A 20,733-nucleotide genomic window follows, 5' to 3' on the forward strand; every position below is an offset into this window, starting at 1 on the left:
TCCGGGGCCGGCGCCTGGCCTCGCCAGGAGCAGTCCGGCCCTGGGTCCGCGGCCTGCCCTCGGGTGGCCCGCGCCTGGCCTCAACAGTGGCCGAGACTGGGCGGCCCCCCCCGAGGGCGCAATCCGGCAAGCGAACTGGGGCCTTGCGCCTCAGCCCCCGCCAGCCCGGCCCCGCCGCCGCGCTGCGGGACTGTCCGTGCCGGGGGCGGGGTGGGCGGCCTCCCTCGGAGGACCGGAGGTGGCTGCGGGAGCCGCTCTGTCCCCGCTCGCCCGACGCTCTGTGGTTTAAGATGGCGGCGGGGGCTGAGGGGGCGAGTCCGTGAGTCCCAGGCCGGAGCGCCGCGGGGGCCGGCGGGGGCGGCGAGGCGGGCGGGAGCCGCCGGGCCGCGCCGGTGGGAGGAGCGGGAGGCCGCCTGCCGGGCCGGGGAGCGGCGGCATGTGAGCGCGGGCCGCGGCCGGCAGCGCGGCGATGGGGCAGCAGGTGGGCCGCGTCGGGGAGCCGGGCGCCGGGCTCCAGCACCAGCCGCCGCCTCAGCAGCAGCAGCCGCCGCGGGGGCTGCGGGGCAGCAGCGCGGCCAGGCCGTCGGGCCGTCGGCGGGAGGCGGCCGGGCGCACGGCGGAGGGAGGCTTCAATATCTTCACCCAGCACGGTGAGGGGCCGGGCCGGGGCCGCGCCGCCGGGCGGGAGGGGCCGGGCCGAGGGGGCGCCCGTCGCCGGCGGGCCGGGGGCGGCCGTCCTCCCCTCCCTGCCCTCCCTCTTTGTTGTTGTTGGTGTGACGGGGGGAGGGGAGAGCTGCGGGGGTGGGGGGGGAGCGGGGCTCGGCCCAGCCCGCAGCCTGGCGGCGAGCGCGGGGCCGGGTGAGCTGCCCCCGGCATGGGGACGGGGCCGCCATCCGCGGCAGGAGCCAGGTGGCACCTCCGGCAGCCAGAACTTGCGGTGCTGGGAAGCTGTCACTGCGGCGGTTCCTAGCTCCGGGTTTGTTTACCAGGGTAAGGGTTACATGTGCCTTGTCAGAAATTCCAGCTTACTGAGGCGCTTATAACTTGCCCTTCTACATGTGTGGGTCTCTGTCGCTGTATAGCTCCTGACAGAGCAAACGATTTTGTTTAGGCTGGGGTATTATAGCTGCCATCCGATTCTCGGTTGGAAGTTTTTGCCTGTCCACTTCTATTCTTACTGCTGCACACTGATACCGGAAATGTTTAATGCAACACAAATAGTTTCTGTAATCTCTCCTAGGAGGACCCCACAACTTCCAAGTTCCCCTTCGTGACTGTGTTTTGTCCTTTTTTTTTTTTAATTATTATTCTGTCTGTTTGGCAACATCTTAATAAAAAGCATAGGTTTTGAAAGGTATGATCAACTGAAACCTGTCAGCCTTGACAAGCACGTTGAGAACAGATGCATGGATGCGCCTCTAATCCTAAACAACTGAATCTGTTATGGAGAGCTTGGCTGGTTTGGCTTGAGGTGGAGAGAGGTGTCAGTGTATAGAGCAGGGTTGCTTCTGACAATACGTATTTTCTTTTGCTCAATAGAATGAGCGTAGGCAAAAAGATTAAGGAACATGCAACCAACAGTCTAAATGTAAATATCATCTGCTGTGACTGCTGACACGTAAGTATCTATGAAAACAAGAGCACGGCGCTAAATCTGGTTCTTAAAATCGCGGTGTTATCAAAGCTTTTGAGTTCAGGGAGCAGTATCAACTTTAAAACCAAAACAAAACTCCATGCTTGCCGAAATGCCTGACCCGCTATTACTACAATTAAACCTAACGGTTACTATTTTACTGTACCTTTCAACCATAGTGTCATCAACTTCACGTTTTACTCAGTCATCTTTGTATTTTTGTACTTTAAAAGGCACTTTGGCAAAAACATTACTATAAAAGACTAAGTTCACAATGTTAGGAGCAGATCTCAGAAGTTATGCACATACCCTGCTTCTTTCTGTATGCTGAAGACTGCTTAGTGTGACTTAGCTGGCAACACCATGTCTGCTAATGACAAACTCTCGGTCTTTTCGTGTCTTGGTACCAAAATGACTACTTGGTTCTTGCTTTTACAAGGCAAGGACAGAAAGGACGTTTGTGAGAAGTGCGGTACAGCATTGTGAGGATGTGTAGTTACTTTAGAATAACACAGTTGAGACTGACTCAAGTGCATCTTTTAATTTATTGCTGCATGTTTTAGTAGTAATTTAATTCAGCATCCTACACAAATCCTTCTAGCTCCTCCCTACTACATTTTAAAGGTAGAAGGTAAGGAGAATTATTTAGATGTAGTGGCAGGGAAATGGAGAGGAGAAGCTTTCTTAAGCACGCATGCACACCAAGACGACAAATTATGTGCTCTGCCAGCCCTTCTGCTCTGTCTTCCATTGAACTAGAAAGAAGAATGAGCCTGGAAAGCCAACATGCTCTGAATAAAACTGTTCAGTGGCATGTAAAAAGAACATTTCTCTGTGATGACGACTGTATCTTTTAAAATAATTTCGCTACTATTTGTATGGCTTCGGTTATCTGCTTCAGTGGTAAGATGATGGATATAATTTTACTTAGGTTTTTGTTGCTTCTCTTATTTTCTTTGCAGACTGTAAAGGAAGATGTATCTATTGAAAGTAAGATACAGCTTTTTGTTCTGTTAGATTACGTGAAAGGGGTGGGTTTTTTTGGCAATCCAGTTTTTGAGAGTTTCAGGGCAGGCTTCAAACTCCTGTCCTGTCTTGGTGAATGCCTCAGCTGTGTTAAATTGTTCCCTGATTCCGTGCACATTGTACTAGAAATGAGCGAACAACTCGCTATTAATAATCTATACCAAATGCTAGCCAAAGTTGGGTACCTATTTAAATACTTGTCCTGTGCAATAACCAAAGATTTTTGTCATGTTCCTGAATCCTTTCTTTCTCAGAGAGGTTGTTTTCTTGTGATCCTGACTCCCCTTGTCTGAGGGAGGGGTGGTTTTCCTCTCAACTTCTGTTCTTATTTTTCACTTACTGACCTTGTTCTCCTGTTTTACTTAAGCTGGCTTTCTGCTAGTTTTCTTTAAGTGCTACACTGCTTTTGCTGCGATGCTGTTGATACTATGTGATCCAGATTGCTCTTTTCTAGTCATTTCTTTCTGAACCTGACCGTCCATCCTGTCTCTAGGACATGTATTCACAGTGTATGAAAAGTGGTGGAGAAAGCGCAGGGTTGTGGGTTAGCACTCTTGGACCAGTGACTAAGCCAGCCAGTCAAAGGATGAGCCTGGATTATCTACCTTCCTTGGCTTTCCTTGATACAGTCATTGATGCGAGGACGACAACCTGTTGACTCTGCTAGACTCTTACAGGTATAAATCCCTGTCTCAGTTCATGTTGGCAGATTTCATGCTATACTGTGCCGGGAGTGACGTGAATCCTATTAACTACTCTTGCCAAAGTTCATTTTGAGGGGGCTGGTGCTTCCGGATTGTTTACAGAAAGGATGGAAGTAAACAATGTTTTCAGCCTCAGACCTGTTTTTGTTTCAGGATTTTGAAGAACAGCTTGTGTCAAATCAAAAATGTGTAAGATCTGTTATGCTAGGCTACTGAAAACCTGCGGTGAGCAGTTCTACGCAACTAACTTGGAAGTGTAGTTGCCCTTGAAAAATTGAGAGATTGAGCTGAACCAGTTTGTCCCAAGTGTGTTTTCTGTGTTACAGTTGTGTAGGAGAAGCACTAAAGCAGGTATACAGGCACTACATACTTCAGGACAAATTTTTGGAAGAAGCAAAGAGATGTTTTGCATTCTTTCCTTGTTCTTACAAGGAAATCTGTATTGTAGCACCCCGCTATCCTATCATGAGAACAGTCACCTAGACTCTTGGGGGGTTTCAGCTCACCATTATACTGAGTTCTGTGGGCACTGCTATGAAGTTGAGCAGAGAAGTCCTAAGCAAGCTGATATACTGGTGTGATTTGTTAGCCATGGAGCAGAGTTCTCCAAGATGCAAAAGACAGTAATGGATTTTGCACCTTTTGCAGTTAGCCCTTCAAAGCGCCCCTTTCGAGCATTCCTAGCACATAATCTGTGGCTTACAAAAGCAAGCAATGGATCATCAAGCGTGGTGGTTGCTAGTAACATACTAGAAAGGAAGAGTGTAGTGAGAAAGATCATTCAAACATCAGTGTTCCCGTGTATGCTGCATCAGAATTAACAAGTACCACCGGGACAACTACTCAAGAAGGAGAAGCTGTAGGGAACACTAGTTAGGATCAAATTCTTACAGTTCGGCACAACCAGAAAAGAACTACTTGGGGCCATTACAGGATGACCTTCCCTTTCAGAGAAGGAATGGGCGAGAGAGCAGGGAAATAGGTTGTCTACTTATGCTTTCGGTAGTTTCCGTGAGGGAAGGGGTACAACTGATGACAACCAGCAACTTCCAAGTTGCATGGGCTGTAGCCGGCTCCTCGTATGACCTTTGAACAGTGACATGCTCTAATATTCTTCCTGAAGAGCAGTGATAACTGCCTACCGTACCAAGATACTCTTTGGAATGGTGTTAGCATGCTTTTCATCTCTGAAAAGACTTGCTGAGTGTTGTAGAAAACATACTGCAGGAAAATCAGATTATTTAAATCCTGGCTGGGAAGACTTTGCAATACCTGTTTGCAATACTGCTACAGTTGCCTTGGTAATATATTTTGGGGTAGCGGAAGGCTCTGCCACACTTGAGCTTTTGATCCAGCAGGCGCAGGACATTTGTTCCCTGTTTTGTTTTCTAGAGGAGGAGTTTAGCAACCTTTTACTATGTGCATCAAGGTCAGGCAAGATAAGCCTATACTTTTAAAAATAAAATTATCATTAAAGCTCCCCTAAGGCAGTCAGAGTGCTATGCCACATGATAAAAACATTCTAAAATAGGAAGAAGCATAAATACACTATCCCTTTGAAATTGAGTGAAACTGAAGGGCTGGATGCAGGAAAATGGAAAGAAAGAGAGAAAATAGGGTCAGTTTAACAACTGCACTTTGTGGGCCGCCTAAAATGTTCTTTATTTTTCATCCCAGTGAAATGCAGCAAGCTCGGGCCAGAGCTACTTGCCTGCAGACTTTCCTGTCAGTAAATGCCCTGTGCAGATGGAATATAATCACTGTATTCAGTGCCTGAGTCTTTGTACTGTAAATCAGAAATCTTCTGGGACCATAATGTATAAATAACTCTTAACTAATTATTTGGGGAATAAAGGATAGTTCAGCTAAGTGTCTAGAGGAACATCTCCTGCAGAACATGAAATTATAGGCGTGTTCTCTGTTGCATCATTCTACGTGATATCTAAATTATTCCTGCAGATCCAGTTGCATTCAATACTTGTTTTTATACCTTGTCTTAAGTTGGGATTTTTGCGTACTGCATTTCACAAACAAAAGGACTCTTATCAGCTCGGTGGAAGGGACGATACAATAGACTACGGATCTGTTGTAATTCCTGGCATATGTATATTTCCTGTGTACTTTTCACATAGTCTGAAGAAGGTAAGACTGAAATGAAGTTACTTCAAAGGATGTGAGCCAGAACTAACTCAAAAATCAAATTTCAAAGCCCAGACAGATCTCCGATTTCTCAGTTCTCCACATATAGCAGATGGTGTGGTACAAGTTGTTCTAGCAATATTTCACAAACTTGCTGTTGCTTGTGAGTGCAGTGTTTTGCAAAAAAAACATTTGTGGGATTTTTTTTGGAAATAGGGACATGGCCAAGTGAACAAACCGGTGGAAAGTGAACGTGTAAGGTATTGGACACACAAGCAAATTGTCACAAGCAGCCTAAACTTTTTTAATCTAGCAGGACTGACAGCTCACATAATTAGAGTTGGAAGATAGTTGGACTATCTCCTAGAGATGCTGTAGCAGGGTTGGCTTCAAGAATATTTTACGGCTGGTAGTAATTACGGATTCTGGGACAGTAGGCTTGAAATCATGTTTTCACCGGTGTTCAGGAGAAGTGACCTGTTCTGTGACCCACTTATGTCAGCATATGTCATGTTCGTTTGTTCTTAAAGCAGGCCAGTCCTTGCTGAAGTCAAATAATACTTTTTAGACCTTTGTTTTATAGATAAAGCTAGATGATCGTTAGTGTGATTTATTCTAGTCCATTTCTCTTAGTTGTGACAACTTAATGTTTCCAGTATACTTATTGTCTGTAAACTGTCTTCTAAGTACTGCTGACAGCTGACTAGTTCACACTCATAAGAAATGTTAAAATCCAACTAATGTAAAACAAGAAACAGCAGTTTGTACTTACACCAGTAGGGATGCATATGATAGTTAACTGAAAGTAATGCAGTTAGGATTTGTTCAGTGACTTGCCAAGTTTCTTTTCACCTGGTTGTATTTCAAAAAGCCAAGGCTAGATGGCCACAGACTAAAGCTTCACCTACATTATAACTGTTTCAGAATCTGATGTCCTAAATCACTGCCTGCCAAATGCTTAGTCGTTCTTTCAACAGTGTAATTATGAGTGACACGAAGCTTGGTAGCTGTAGTGCAGATGGCCCCTTGAGTGGCTTTGCAGGTGAATATGCAAAGTAGGCGAACAGGTTCCTTCTTAACAGCATTGAGGAGAGTATTTACCAGTAGAGGAATATTTCTCGTAGTTGTTTGGACCACCAGCAATCTCTCTTTCCCTCAACACAGCAGGAAAGAAACAAAAGCTTGTGTTGAGTTGGGTAACACAGTTGACTTGCTGGGTCTGAAGTAATGGTTCTCTCACGGTTACTGCATCAGCCCTCACATTCATCTGGTTTTGTGGTTATGAAATACTTTATTTTAAAGGCTGGTCTTGGTATTATCCGTAGAGATTATTCTCTCTAGAATAAGTGACTGTTACAAAACCATTGAGGCTTCCTGTTGGTAACACTGTAAACCACAACAACAAAGCTGAGTTATATTACCCATATCTGCTTAGGAAGTTTCATGTGCTTTGTGGGCTTTCTATAAAGACATGCACGTCTCCCAATAAGATTGCATTAACTTTTTAATAGGTGGCTTTCTGTATCAGCTAAATCAGCAGAGAAATTTGAAAAAAATGTCTTTTTTTAAAATGACTTTGCCATTTTTGAGGGTGAGACAAAGATGCACAGAAATACTTTGCTAAGAATTGGATTGATTTTGTTTCAGTCTTCTAGTGCTCTTTAAAGGCTATTTAAACATATTTATTTTAAGACTGAAATTTTTCAAGAAATTCCTTTCTTCTTCTCCTGCTCTTTCCTCCCAAATGTTGTCCTTAGAATCTTAATCTTACTATGATACGTCCATTAAAAACAATTACAGGTGTTAGTGAACTTAGAGCTTCACTTATGTTGATTTTAAGGTATTCTATGACAATAGTGATATGAGAATTGGGAGTACAGTTGCGTAAGAAAAGTAGCTCTTCAATGAAGGAAAACTAATTTTCTATAGGACAGTTCTGTATCTCCTCATCCTTTAATTTGACAATGTTACTGGTTTGGATTTTGTGCTCTTCCCTGGCTCGTTGTTATTTAATACTAAAGTGAAACTGAAGTAGCTGCTTCTTGTTATAAGTGATATATGGCAAAGACACAGGAACCATCTCCTGCTGCTGTTGGGGTCAAATTAGGATTCAACTTAGAGGATAGGAAAATGAGATCATTCTGGTTTTGTGACCCTGTGCACCTCCCAGTCTGTTTCTCCTTCCTTTCTCCTATAACAATCCCAACAACTAAGCATCGAGCATGTCTCTGCTGTTCCTATTTATCATCATCTCAACTAGAATATGTAAGATGAGCAACTGTGGAGGAGAGTGTCTCTAGAAAGACAGATAATGCTGGAGAAGAACTAATGGGAATAAGGGAAGACTGGAAAAAGAGAAAAGGGTAAAAGCTGATGTTGCACCTTCTCCCTGACAGTGCATTTTGATACACTGGAGATGGTATTTTAAAACATTGTCTGCAAAGCTGAACACTCAAAATACAATCATGGGCGTGTTTAATAATTGTTAAATGAGACAGGTGGGCCTTCTAAACCGATCTATGGTAAGTTAGAAGTGGTTTACTGACCGATGTCCTTGTAGTGGGCAGCATACCGGTTGGGGAGTTTCCCCACATAGAATAGAATGGAATAGACTATTTCAGTTGGAAGGGACCCGCAGCGATCATCTAGTCCAAGTGCCTGACCAGTTCAGGGCTGACAGAGCTGATGACTGGTATAAGGCACAAAAAGATGAGGAGTTCCAAGCTCCTTGAGCACAACCAAATGTTAATTTGCAGGACTGAAACAAACAGTCCTCCCAAAACAATGGGAAAGAAAAACCCACCAACAAGTTCTCCTCCTCATCATCCCTTCTTACCAGAGGTAGAATCAAGTACAATGGAATAGTGAATATGTATATCCACTCTTTAGAGTTCACATGTGGGATTTACAGTGGGTTGGCACGAGATACCAATAATCGCTTTTGCAGGCTAAATGTGCTTAGCACCATGGCCAATTTTGAAACAGGTGCCAAGCTTGCTTCTGGTTGAAAGAAATTATATTAATATTGGCTATTATGGTGGTAGTATGTAGCACAGGTCACAAAGTGTTGCTGTTTTTTCACATTCCGTGTTCAATTAGATGCATAGTTTTTGGAAAAGTTGATTGTAGAGTAGCGTGCCTTTACAGGAGACACACCAGAACACAGAGGAATTGCAAAGTGAAGAAACACTTCTTCATCGCAAATCTGTGTACACTCCAACATGGCCCAGCCTAGAAGCTTGTTTAAATGTTGTCATATCCAAGTAGATTAGTATTACCTTCTACATTTACCCTAAACATCAGGCGTCTGAAAGGTGTTTAAAGAACACGGATCTGGTTTCTAGGCGAAACACAAAAAAATTTGTACATTCTAATTTTGTAGCCCCTGTATTGTGGAGATAACCCTTCAAACCCAAGCTGGAGTGTAAATTAATATAATGAAGCCTTCCTTAGCTTACAGGGTCAGCTCAGTTTCTCAAGATTATTTCAAAGCCTTTGCTGGTCAGGGTTTATTTTACCTACCAGAAGTGTCACAGAGTTAGCAAGACTGTTCAGTTTTACTGCTGCTATTCAGAAACCTGTGGGAGGCTGTGCAACTGATGAGAATATCAATTTTGAGTTGCTACTTAGAAAAGAGCAGAAGAAAAAAAGCAGAAGTAGAGGCAAGATACAGATACAGTAGTAGCTCTGAAATTTACTTTATAATAGAATAAAACTGGAAAAAATATTTAATTAGCCTTGAAGTGATTTAAAAAGAAATAATTGTAAGTGTTACTTCCAGTCCAGCAATCTAGTATGTCGGAACTTGCCAATTAATGAAACTATGGTGACTGTTTAGCAATAAAAAAAGCCTGTTCGTGCAAACTTTTAAAAAATTAATACAAGTTATTCATCTAGGAAGAGTGAAACGGATTCTTCTTTGAGATCTGAATAACCTCGAAGATCTTTTGAAATAGTGGCATGGCTTCCTTCCTCCATTAAGTCACTGGGTGCAGCGGAGTCCAAGCTTATACTGGCCTGAGCTGGATTGCGTAAGCATGGACTTACTTGCTGCTTGTGTTTAATGCAGTTTTTTCTTACAACGCAGGTTTTAATTGTAAAGCTTTCTTTATGTTCACTGCTCACTTCAGTACAAGTGAAAGAGAAACAGTGTCCTTTGTCTAAGAGCCAATTTGTGGTTCCTTTTCTCCTATAGATTGTTTTTCATCTTCTCACCTATAAACTGGCAAATAAAAAATTCAGTCTAATCGTTCACAGCTCTTGGGCTCAGAGTTGATGTAAGAAAGTTAAAATAGCAAGTTCTTAAAACTTGAACTTTAAATTGCTAAATGTCCTACATGTGCTTTTTAGAATGTTGTTGATATTAATAGTGTCAAGTCTTAGTAAAGTTACTCTTGGAGCGGCACCTTGATCAAAGCATAAAGGCTGTGGTATAGGCAAGACCTTGAACAGATGCTCCAAGGTTGTTTCTTTGATCATTTTGTGGTGATACCACTCAGTTCTGGTTTCTTTTCAAACCTGCTTTTTCACTGACTGGATTGGCAGTAAGTAAGCCACTATGAGCTTTATAATTTGTGTCAGTAACGTATATAAATAGTGGGAGCCAGCTCTCTGCATGTCCCAGAGAATTCTTGCGCTTTCTCCTGACTAGGAAGTGAGGTTTTGGTAGGTTTTGTCATTTTTAGGCAGGGAGATTTGTACAACTTGGCGAGGGATGAACCAGTGCTTTTATAATTGATATCAGTGTTAAACCTGTGCTCTGGCCCAGTTAGTTACCCAGTGAAGCACAGCAAAATACTTTTTCATTAATCATAAATTGTATGCTTGTTATTCAGGATGATATTTGTTCATTTTACTTAATTTTGATTTATGGCTTTGTTTTAAAAAAGCTAGGTAAACTGAGAAAGTTGAGATGCTTTATCTAGAGAAGATCCTTAGGATAAACAGGAAATTAGTATATAGCGTCCTGTGGTGCTAGTATTCCAAATTGTATTTAGGGTTTTTTCTTCAGGATCTTAAACTGTGGCTTTTAAGGTTTTCTACATAGCTGTGAGAAAGGAGCTGATTTTTCATGTTAGAAGAAACTGAGATCTATTTTTTTATGAGTAATCTGATATGTACTACAGAAGAACAGTTAGCCCACAATTCGTAAGTTTTTCTTCCAGAGGTGCATTAGATAGCTTAGGATTGATGTGCAAAATCAGCAGATGCGCGAATGATGATTTGAGTAGCGTGCCATAGCTATACTGTGAAACAGAAGTCTAGCAGGTTTAAGTCTTGCTTTTGTCATAACAATACTAGATGTGTTTCGTCAGAAAACTTTTTCATTTTCTGTGTTTATAGGTCATCATAATAAAATATATTTAACTTCTTTAGGGGTAAAATGTTTAAAGAGGGCACTACCCTCTATATTAGAGTCATTTAGTTGTGTGATAATTCCTGCACTTTAGCACCTAGTTGGAAGTCCAGATATGCTTTGAGAAGCTGAAATAGGCCACGAGCTTAAGTCTGTCGAAGCTTATCTTGTCTGTAGTCTTGTAAGAAGTTCTAATTCTTTCTTATTCTGATGTGAATAAGTCTGTAGAGCTTCCATTCGCTTTTTTTGTCAAACGGTTAAGCTAAACTTGAATATTATTCTAGGTATGTGTCTTTCCATCAACACACAAGCTTGCGCCATGGTAGTAGAGGTGCAATTACTTTTTCTTGTCATTGTCTGCACCTTGTTACTGTTTCTGCTAAATTAAATGTTTTTCTCATTTTAGGGGTTGGTGACAAAGCACGTAACTACTGCGAGGTGCAGCCTAGCTCTAGGTAATGCTTAGCTAGCCTCTCGGTACCTGCTCAGCCACAGGTGGATGGACTTAGCCCTGGTATTATACGCACTTGTGCTTTAGGCTGTGGAAACAGGTGTGCCTTAAGGCAACGTAATCCATAGGCTGTTTAGATTCAGGTGAGCTGTGCCAGTTCCCTTGCTTTACCCATGGGGACATGGTATCCCCAGGTGCTGATTTTAGCATGTTTTCTGTTGTGCATCAGCTGTGACAGAACTACAGTGCAGCTGATATGCTTGAGGCGTTGCCATTAAGTATTTTGTTCCTGAACAAGAACAGCACTTGACTACGAGGAACCTCTTAAACAGCCTTTCTCCTTTCTTTAGCCTTCTTCTCTCCGCACAAAGCTCACCTTGTTATGATGTTCAGGCAGGGAAGCAGGCTTTGAAACATGCACCGCATTGTCAGCGGGGAGCAGGTGAGTACGAATGAGTACAGACCCACGCTGGGCAGAACTACCACATGAACTGAGGAGCCTGGGCAGCACACAGGAGGCTGTGTGAATGTAAAGTAAGAAGGTAGAAGGATCAATTACATAGCTGCTTATGGAGAAGATGATTTTCCAGCCTACCACGAGAGGGTGCTACAATGCTTCGACTTAATTTATCCATTGCGAAAAAGTTTTTCTGGTAGGAAAAGTTAAGGGTGTTTTTCAACATTACTGTGTTACAGTGAAGTTTTAAGTAACTGTTGGTTTATGAAAGCGTGCGAGATCCATGTATCAAAATGCAGATGTAGCTGTCTTAAAATTTAAGGAAATACACGTTCATGTTGCTTTTGCTTTTAAGAGCTGAACTGCTTCCTTTGTAGTTGTTTTGTTTCTGTTGGGCTTTATCCTAGATAACTTCATCTGCCAGTAAGAGAGGATTTCCAACTTGTTTACGTGTAAGTGTGCAGGCAACCTTTCGTGCATGAAAAAGCATTAAATCGGATACTTCTGCTAGGTAATCTGAGCCCTCAAATTAAGAGGCACTTCTCATCTGTGAAATGGCAGTAATGCTTGCTTGCTTTTATGGAGATGTTTAGAATTAACTTTTGCAGAAGCAAACACAGAAAAGCTGTCTGCAGGCTAAATGTTCAGTCATGCACTCTTGTCTCATCCTGTAAGCTGGTTAGAGAAATGTGTTTGTTGTGGTTCTAGCCTGTATTTCAAAACACTTGTGGCATGGTAATGGGTCTGAAAGAAGTTTAGTGTTTGTGTAAATTGTTTAACTTGCCTTGAAATGGAAGCTCAAAGCACTGTGCTTTGCTGAATGTTATTTATTAAACATCCATAAAGAGGCTGAAGCTACAGAGAATTAGCAACAGATAGAGAACTTTAGTATACTGTCTTTGGTTGTTCAGCAGTAGAGCAATACAAACAAGAGAGTGAATTGCACTAAGTGTTCATGCAGTTAGGTGGGCTGGCAAAGAGATCCCAAACCTGGTGTTTAGGGTCGAGGCATGTAATTACTAAGAAATAAGATCACTTGACATTACTGTGGTGTAGTTCATCATTGACTGCTCAACTGTGGGGTAGTTGTTAAACTAAACTGAGGTGCATTTGTGTTTTTCTAAGTCACTTATCATTCCCTTCAATACTAGTCAGAAAATGAAAGACCACATTGAAAGAAACACATTAATCAGTCCCAAAACAGACTACTAGAAAGGAGATAAGAAAATCTGTTTAAAATGCAACCAAGACAGACTGCCTGGCTTGCATACTATAGTGTAAGAGCAAAGGCATGACTTCTGGTATGCTGTAGCTGTCCTTTTTTTCTCTCCTCCACACTTCCCTAATTTGTTAGGAGGTTGAGATCTTGCCTGCATTTCAGGCCCAGGCACCTGGCTTTGTTTCATCCATCCATCTGTTATTTCCTCATACAGAAAGATTAAAACACTCTTTATCACATGGTTACCCCCTGTACTTCACCCCCTGAACCTACAAGGAAGTGGGCTAGTGATTTTTGAAACCATAAAAGCTACTATAGAAGCAGCATCTTGGCGTTAGTATGTAGTATAAACTGCTCTGCTGCAGCAGTGTTCATATCACCAAGGTGAAGGTCACCCTTCCAGGGGATTGCTCTTGTGCTTTTAGAAGTTAGATAATGATCCTGTGCGGTGAGAACAAGTATCATTCCACGGTGAATACTGTGTGCAAAAGAGGTTGTCTGAGGCTTAAGGGGAAACAGAACTGAATGTCCAGGAATTGGTGCTGGTGACAAATTAGGAAGAACGGTTTCCTTTCCTATGAGCATTTAGCATTCTTGCTCATCTGCCTGTATCTTTATTTGGAGTCATGTCTGGTCTGAAAATGAGACAGGTGATGCACAGTCTATCTGACTCTGTCTGCTCCTGGGGAAACTGTTCCCAAATTCCTTGCCTTTGCTGACAGACAAAGTATGCCAGCTCTAAAACAAGGAGTACAGATAAGCAGGAATAGAAGAAAATGGTTTCATGCTCGTGAAGGTACTATCTTTGTTTAAATATTAAAAAAAATGAGATAGTGTCATGAGTAAAAATCCCTGCAGTTAAGAAACTATTTTCTGTAGTAGTTAGCTATTTAGTCTTGCCCCCCTACACACTAGTAGAGTAGTAAGTTTATAAAAGGAAGACAGTGTTTTAAGTGAGAGGCATGAGTACACAAAATGGCTTATGCAGCAGGTCTCTAGCAGAACTACTGATGCAGCACCCTTTCCTCAGGACCATGTTTTCCTTTTCCAAGTTGGACAGTAGAGGCTTTCTATTATGCTGTGACAGATTTTCTTCCCTTTTTTGATGCTTGAATGTAAAGCTACTTGTTTTATTGCTACTTCATTAGTGTGATGAAGCGTAGGAGTTTTTGTTTAGAGAACATCAGTAGTTGAGGCAGTAGCTGTTTTCAGTGTTGCGTGTCTCTAATTGAAAGTGTTACTCATTAGGGAGATACTGAAAGGATTTTGTAAGGAAAGCTCCAAGTATTGCACTTCAGGAAGGATAGCTAATCAACACCAGTTTGAGTCCTGCTCTGCCCTAGTCTGATATTTAGCAAATGACTTTGTTTCCTTGCTTTAGATCTTCTGCGTAGTACAAATTTTACCCTACTCTGTAGGACTGTCAAGAGAATAAAATACCAAAACTGTGAAGCACTCTATGTATCAAGTGCAACAAAAATATCTCATGTAGTATCAAGTCATAATATTAGCATGCCCTGACTTGAGAATGTTCTGTAGGCTGTGAATTTAATGCGTGTGAGAGCCAGCATTTACTGCTGGTGAAGGGTACAGCATAATTAGCACTGGTGAGGGTAGTCGCCAACAAAACATGTACAGCCTCAGCAGAAGCCTGGGATCTGGTACATAGTCTTTCTCTCTTCTTCTTAAATTATTAAGAAAGTGTTTCAGCAAAAATTGTGGATCTTATTGTTTAGTTGTAGATGTCTGAGCAGGCTAGATTGTTACCTACTAGAGGGTTTGGAATAAGTCTTACTAGAACTCATATTCTCATTGGGAAAATATTGCATCTTGTCTGGATAACAATTATCTAGATTTAGGAAGACTTCACTGCTTGGGATGAGATCCTCATGCTGCTGTTTCCTGATTGCCTCTTGTATAAAAGAACAGGCACATCACTGGATGTCTTCACTCTCAACATTGTATGTTAGCACTCATGCAGTGTGAAATCTGATAAAAATATGACTGTGCATCTCAGGCCTGAGCTCTGAGGAGGAATGCCGAGTCCTTTCAGCAGCGTGCCTCCAAAGACAGCTGCGCAGTTAGCATTTGTGTCTGCCAGGGTCTGTGCTCTCCACAACGATCCCCACCCCAAACCTCCGGACAAAAACAGGAGATGAATCTCAACAGCTGCAGAAAGCTCAGTTTATGAATCTTAATTAGGGTAAGGAGTTATTTGAAGTGCTTCTTTTTGTAAATCTCTAATGATGGTTGTAAGGGCTACGTATCCCCATTGAAGTTGTCAGGATAATGCTAACCTTTTTATTGAAGTGGAGTTCTGGTGGTCTGAGCTGCGCGGATGCCACATCTCTCTAAACATAAATAATGCTCACATAGACTATAGTGTTTTTCTGTGCTCCACCAGTGTGCTCTCAGTTCTCCTTCCTCTTCTCCCCTGTCCACGTTGCACCATTTTTTGCACGTGCTGATTTTTCCAGTTGTACTTTTTGCCTTGAGGAGGCTACCACCCTTACATGATATACTGCTTTCATAACATTGGCAAAATGCCCAATAAAACTGGTTTGAGACCTCCACACCCAGACCTGAATATTTTTCCTCCCCAGTTTAAAGGAATGACCTGCATTTTATGTATTTGTCTTAGATTACAGCAGACACCTTCATGTATTAAGAACAAAGCCAAGACTGTCCATTTCCCCATAATTATATTGTACCTGTCATTATGTAGGAAGCCCTGCCCTTGCTTTAGAAGTCATTAGATTCCATATATTTTAATTGGGTGAGTCATTTAGTTTCAGTCCAGCTGCTAGAGCATGCATCTGTTGTGTCTAATGTAATTTCCCCCTAATGGGGCCAGCAGTAGCCGTACCAGTAGCGTGAAGTCTGTTACAAATAATCTGTCTACAATATTCACAGTGCGTAATTTCTAAAAGGTTCACTAGGAATTTTCAAATTAAGAATAGCTGCATTATTATTTTTTTTCTGTTATGGAGAGGGTTATAACTTGATCTAGGAAATACTTAATCTTGAAGTAAACTTTTAAAGGATACAGCCTGTTTATATCCTGGTTGTCTGAATTACAATATGATAAGGCTTAACTGATGAAAACGTGTCAAAAGAGAAGCTTGTCCCCACCACCACTGTGCTCCGTCTTTACCAGGACTGGTTCTTGTCTGACCCTGTGGTGAGCCAGTCCAGGGAGCTAAACCAACAGAAAACTCTGAAGTGCTGGTTTGGTTTCCCGACCCAGGTCGCTGCACAGCAGATGAACGCGGTGGGTACGAGCACATGGGAAGCAGCCAAGGAGGCAGCTGGGAGCAGGGGAAACAGCCACAGACCTGGCAGCAGCTGCTTGCTGGGTTCATTTAGCCACATGCTCAGTCTGCACCCTCAAGACCTTAGCGAAATATTTCAGTGGTTTTGTTTTTATGTCTGGGGAGGGCTTTGATGAATCTGGTTTAGGATTACTAAAAAAAAAATAATAATCTAATAGGTTATACACATACACTTTGCATTGTATTTCTTTAGCAAGGCTGCTATCTGAAATAAGACCCTGAAATTTGTTCTTTTAGAAATCTTTGAAATTCAGAAATGTGTTAACTCAGATATGCTTAAAGAGTCAAAGGCAGTTATCTCTTCATAAGAGGTTACTTCTCTAATTTTCTAAGAATAGGATCACCTCTTATCTGATTTAAGGGTGGGGATTTTGTAACCGTTATTTTACTTCAGTGGTCACAGAGTTCTTGGCATTAATGGCCATACGTGTATGTCTTGAATGAAAAGCTGATTATTACCCAGTGGCCATAACAGCAGCTCTTCATTGCAGTCCTTGCGTTGGTGAGACTGACAGCTAGAGGAAAAGGCTGGCTGTCCTTCAGGCTGCTGACCTAGGTGTGAACTTAGAGTTGGATAATCAAATGGATTATTTAACTGCTGTTTCTGCCAAAAGAGGCTCAGTTCTGTGAATAAATCTGTTAGTCTAGTTTCTCTAGTAATTAGGAATTAAGTTCTTACACTGGTAATTTGCTGCATTTTAGTTACACCCAATTCTCAATATACAAGTTTTTACTGAACAGTCACATTTGGCGTCACAAGAGAATATGACAACCTAGATTAGTCAGTCCTTTTGAGGGCTGATTCTGCTTGATGTATTTGATCATGATAATTTGATGTTTGCTATTACTCAGCTTTTCCGGCTTTAGAACCTGAGGTTTGACCCTGCATGTTTAGTTTACTCTTATTTTAGTGAAGGAAAAAAACCCCACAAAATTCATGCTTTTTGTAGGTCTGTGCTGGATATTCTCCAGGCTGTCATCTTCTGTATTTCAGTCACTGATTTGTGTGCTGTTCACCTTCATGGATTCACCTCCATTGGTCTCTGTGGGTGCTTCAGAGGTTTTCTTTTTGGGGGGGACACAGGCAATCTGCTGTTCATGATGAAAGCACGACCTTAAAGGGTGTTTGCCCCAGCATCTCTGCTGATGCTTCATGCAGGAGCTTCAGCATCCTTGCTGGAGGAGTTTAAATGTGCTGTGTGTTTCCAGGTTTCTGAATTTCAGCTCTTGCTTCAGTTTTTCAGGGACTAACCATCAGGCTTTATAAAAATTTAACATTGTTATGCTTGTATGGTTTATTTTAGATTGCAAGAGACTTAGATCTTGAAGCAGTAATGTGTCCATATAAACATCTTTCCTTGCCTCACTTCCCTCACTGTTTTTGACAGTTTTGGCATCTGCTCAGTTCTATAACCTATCCAGGATCTTGTTACTTCCAAGCAGCCCATGCAGCACACTTACATTGGCTTTAAGTAGCTTGAAAGCAATGGTAAGATTGTTTCTGGCAATGATGTAGATTGTGCAGGTAACATGTCATTAATTCTAAAGACCCTTCAAATACTTTCAAATATTCATTAGCTTCTGGTTCTGTAAAGTTCTTCTGAGCTGAAAGACCTATTTTAAACCAACATGGTGTAGCGCCTTTCAGTCTGAAGTTATTTGTAACTGCTTCTGGATGCTCTGTTGCTTGCAGAGTAGTAGCTCTTCAGCTGAGGCATATGTTGTAGTTTACCACAAGGGTACTTTTTCAAAGAAATTTGAGAGTTAAGTAACATGTCACAACAGCATGGAATTCCAATAGGGAAATGCCCTAAAAGGCATGGTTTAGTGGCATCTCAGGAAGCTGGCAGCAATTGACCATCTTGCAGTAGCGCTAAATAAGATGTCTCCATAAGGATGGGACAGAGAAGCCCTAGGCTGGAAGCAGTGTCTGCATGGTTTGGTAAGTGTATTTCTTTCCAACTACTGCACTGAGAGCTACAGTTATTTTGAAAACATTCAAGTACAGGATGGCCATAGGTAACTGCTGTAAATAGTATTAATGTAACTGGGAAATCTTCTGCCAAGCTACCAAAAGCCAGGGCTTCTTTAGTTTCCAGTACCTGGACAAAAGGCAGGAGACGGCATTCTGCCCCTTTGCTTTAAGAGGCTAAGCCAGAATGGAGTACAAGTTCACCATGCTTTTGGTTATTCGGGTATCTGATTGGGAGTAGATTTGTACTGTAAGAGGCTCAAGAGAGAATGATTTTGAGAGGAGCATTTGCAGGACTGCCTGTTGTCTTGGAATTTCCAACTTCAAGACAGCACCTGGTGTGTTGGCACAGCCCAGTAGTGAGCCCTGGTCCCAGAGAAAGCACTTAGTGTGGCTGGTTCTTGAAAGGATACAATATAGCCCTGTGTAATCCAAGCAGTCAGCTGTCCCCACAACCTATATAAGCCGGCAACAACTGGGAATGTTTTTCTGTGGAGTAGGAGGAAGAAGGAATGAGGTGGAACTCTTGTCAATTTAGGAGAAAAAAAAATTACCTTAATTTAACAGGATAAAGGGACCTTTCTTGGCCTTTCAAACTGGAAGACATGGGGACGCTGCAAGCAAGGTCCCTTCTGGGTGTCACAGTTAGGCTTCGGTTTCAATCTCAATTCAAAATTTCCATTTCATAAAACAACACTCCTGGACTCAGAAGCAGTTTCACATACCTCCCTCAAAGCAAGCTGTACGGCACAACTGGCAAAAATCTTGCCAAGAAACCGAGTGCAGCTAATGTTCTTTTGTCAGAGACCTTATTTTCTAGCTTAGGTTAAGTCATCTTGCACTTAATCTTCGTTAATTTCCCTATTCTTTGATTAATAGTGATAGTAGAGTACAGATACCATTCCTCCTGTGGCTGCAAGTATCCTGTACACCATATGAATGGATTGATTTCTCCAATTTGTGTGACCTAAGAACATATTTTTGCCTTGTTCACATGTTATGTATCAGTGATGACTCGTATCAACTTGAATGGCAGTTTTCTGTGCATTTCTACTTGTCAATGTTACCATTGCAGGCGTAAAAACTACCAGTGCCGCAGGAGGCAAGGTAATACTGAAGTGTCCTCCCAGTCTGTGGTGTGCTGTACTCCTTGTCTCTATAGAAAAATGTTACCATGCACAGTAAAATCCACAAAAGCTGATGATGTAGATGGATGCAATTTAGGAGCTAACCAGTACTTTACAGAGTGAGAGGAAACGAACTGCTGAGTGAGCTGCAATGTTAGACCTCCCACTGGGAATTTCCAGCCCTTTCCCTCTTCCTTCCTCCCTGAGAATATATATAGTAAATGGAGTAAATTAAGCACTGGGGGAGGTGGCACCCAAAGGCAGAAGCAGTAATAGAGGCTAGAGTAACCTTTGGTTAAAACCAGCTGACAATATATCGACCAACCTACTCTGAGCATCCCAGTCGTACCACCACAAATACTGGCAGCAGGAGAGATGTCTCAGACAGCTATGCCAGTATTAAGTGGGAGGAAGGCTCTTTAAATAACTGGTAGTGGGTTATTATTCCCTGACTGTCAACATTGTTTTACCCTCTGAACAGGAAAAAATTAGTTAAATAATTGTGTGGCAAGCAACTGACAATTTTTTTTTTCTTTTTCTAGTTGCTGGATCTGTTTTAGATGATAGCAGATACTTTGTCATTTTGTATTTCAATTCAAAAACCTATAAACAACAGATGAAAAATCAGAACAAGAGACGAATAGATTGGTTGGAACTGAGGGAGTAGCACTCTGTTGTATTTCATTCAGTTGCACACTGAAGTAGTCCAAAAGAACACTTGTCTATGTGTTGGTTTTGGAATATTTGCATTTTGAGAGGGCTAAAGGTGGCATTCGTCCCTTCCTCTCTCACTGTTAATTTTAGCTTGCTTTTAAGTTAGTGTGCATAATCCTGTCTTGAGAAGCCTGCCTGACTCTTACAATATAGCTTATGTTGTCTGTCTCTTCTTATGCCAGGTGAATAGATGGTTTTGTGGTACCAATTCAATAAAATAGGATTTCGTTTCATTAGGATTGCCTCAAAGCCCTTTACAATCCTGGATAAATCCATACAACTGTTTTCCTCTTCCATATTTCCCTAGCGCAAGGGGGGGAAATGTTTGAAGTGTTATTTTGAAGTGTTATAGAAAGACAAACTGTTAGTGTTCAGGTTAGCATTGTAAGTTGGCAACAGAGCTTGGCTCTGGTGGGGATTTGTCTTTTGATGAGTTATTAGGTGAGTCTGGAATTGCAGCTACCTCTTTTTATGATGTTTATTCATCTATAGATCAGAATCTGGCCTAATTTAAGGTTAATCTAAGCATTTTCCATGCGGTTTCTGGTTTTGAAATGGCAGTCTAACTTAGTCAAAAGATGTGGGCTAACATTTCTGGGGAAT

The 20,733-nt window shown here is 42.0% G+C and overlaps 1 protein-coding gene across 1 annotated transcript in view; it reads left to right on the top strand.

Moving 5' to 3' along the window:
* Positions 1-322: 322 nt before the first annotated feature.
* ABL2 (ABL proto-oncogene 2, non-receptor tyrosine kinase) overlaps positions 323-20,733 on the top strand; it is a 49,860-nt gene continuing 29,449 nt past the window's right edge. Inside the window, exon 1 of the mRNA XM_037404123.1 lies at positions 323-650. Within this exon, the coding sequence (XP_037260020.1) occupies positions 470-650 (181 nt within the window). The 5' untranslated portion in view covers positions 323-469. The remainder of the gene's footprint in view (positions 651-20,733) is intronic.

The sequence above is a fragment of the Falco rusticolus genome, chromosome 11 (assembly GCF_015220075.1).
Source record: "Falco rusticolus isolate bFalRus1 chromosome 11, bFalRus1.pri, whole genome shotgun sequence".
In the NCBI taxonomy this organism is placed as follows: domain Eukaryota; kingdom Metazoa; phylum Chordata; class Aves; order Falconiformes; family Falconidae; genus Falco; species Falco rusticolus.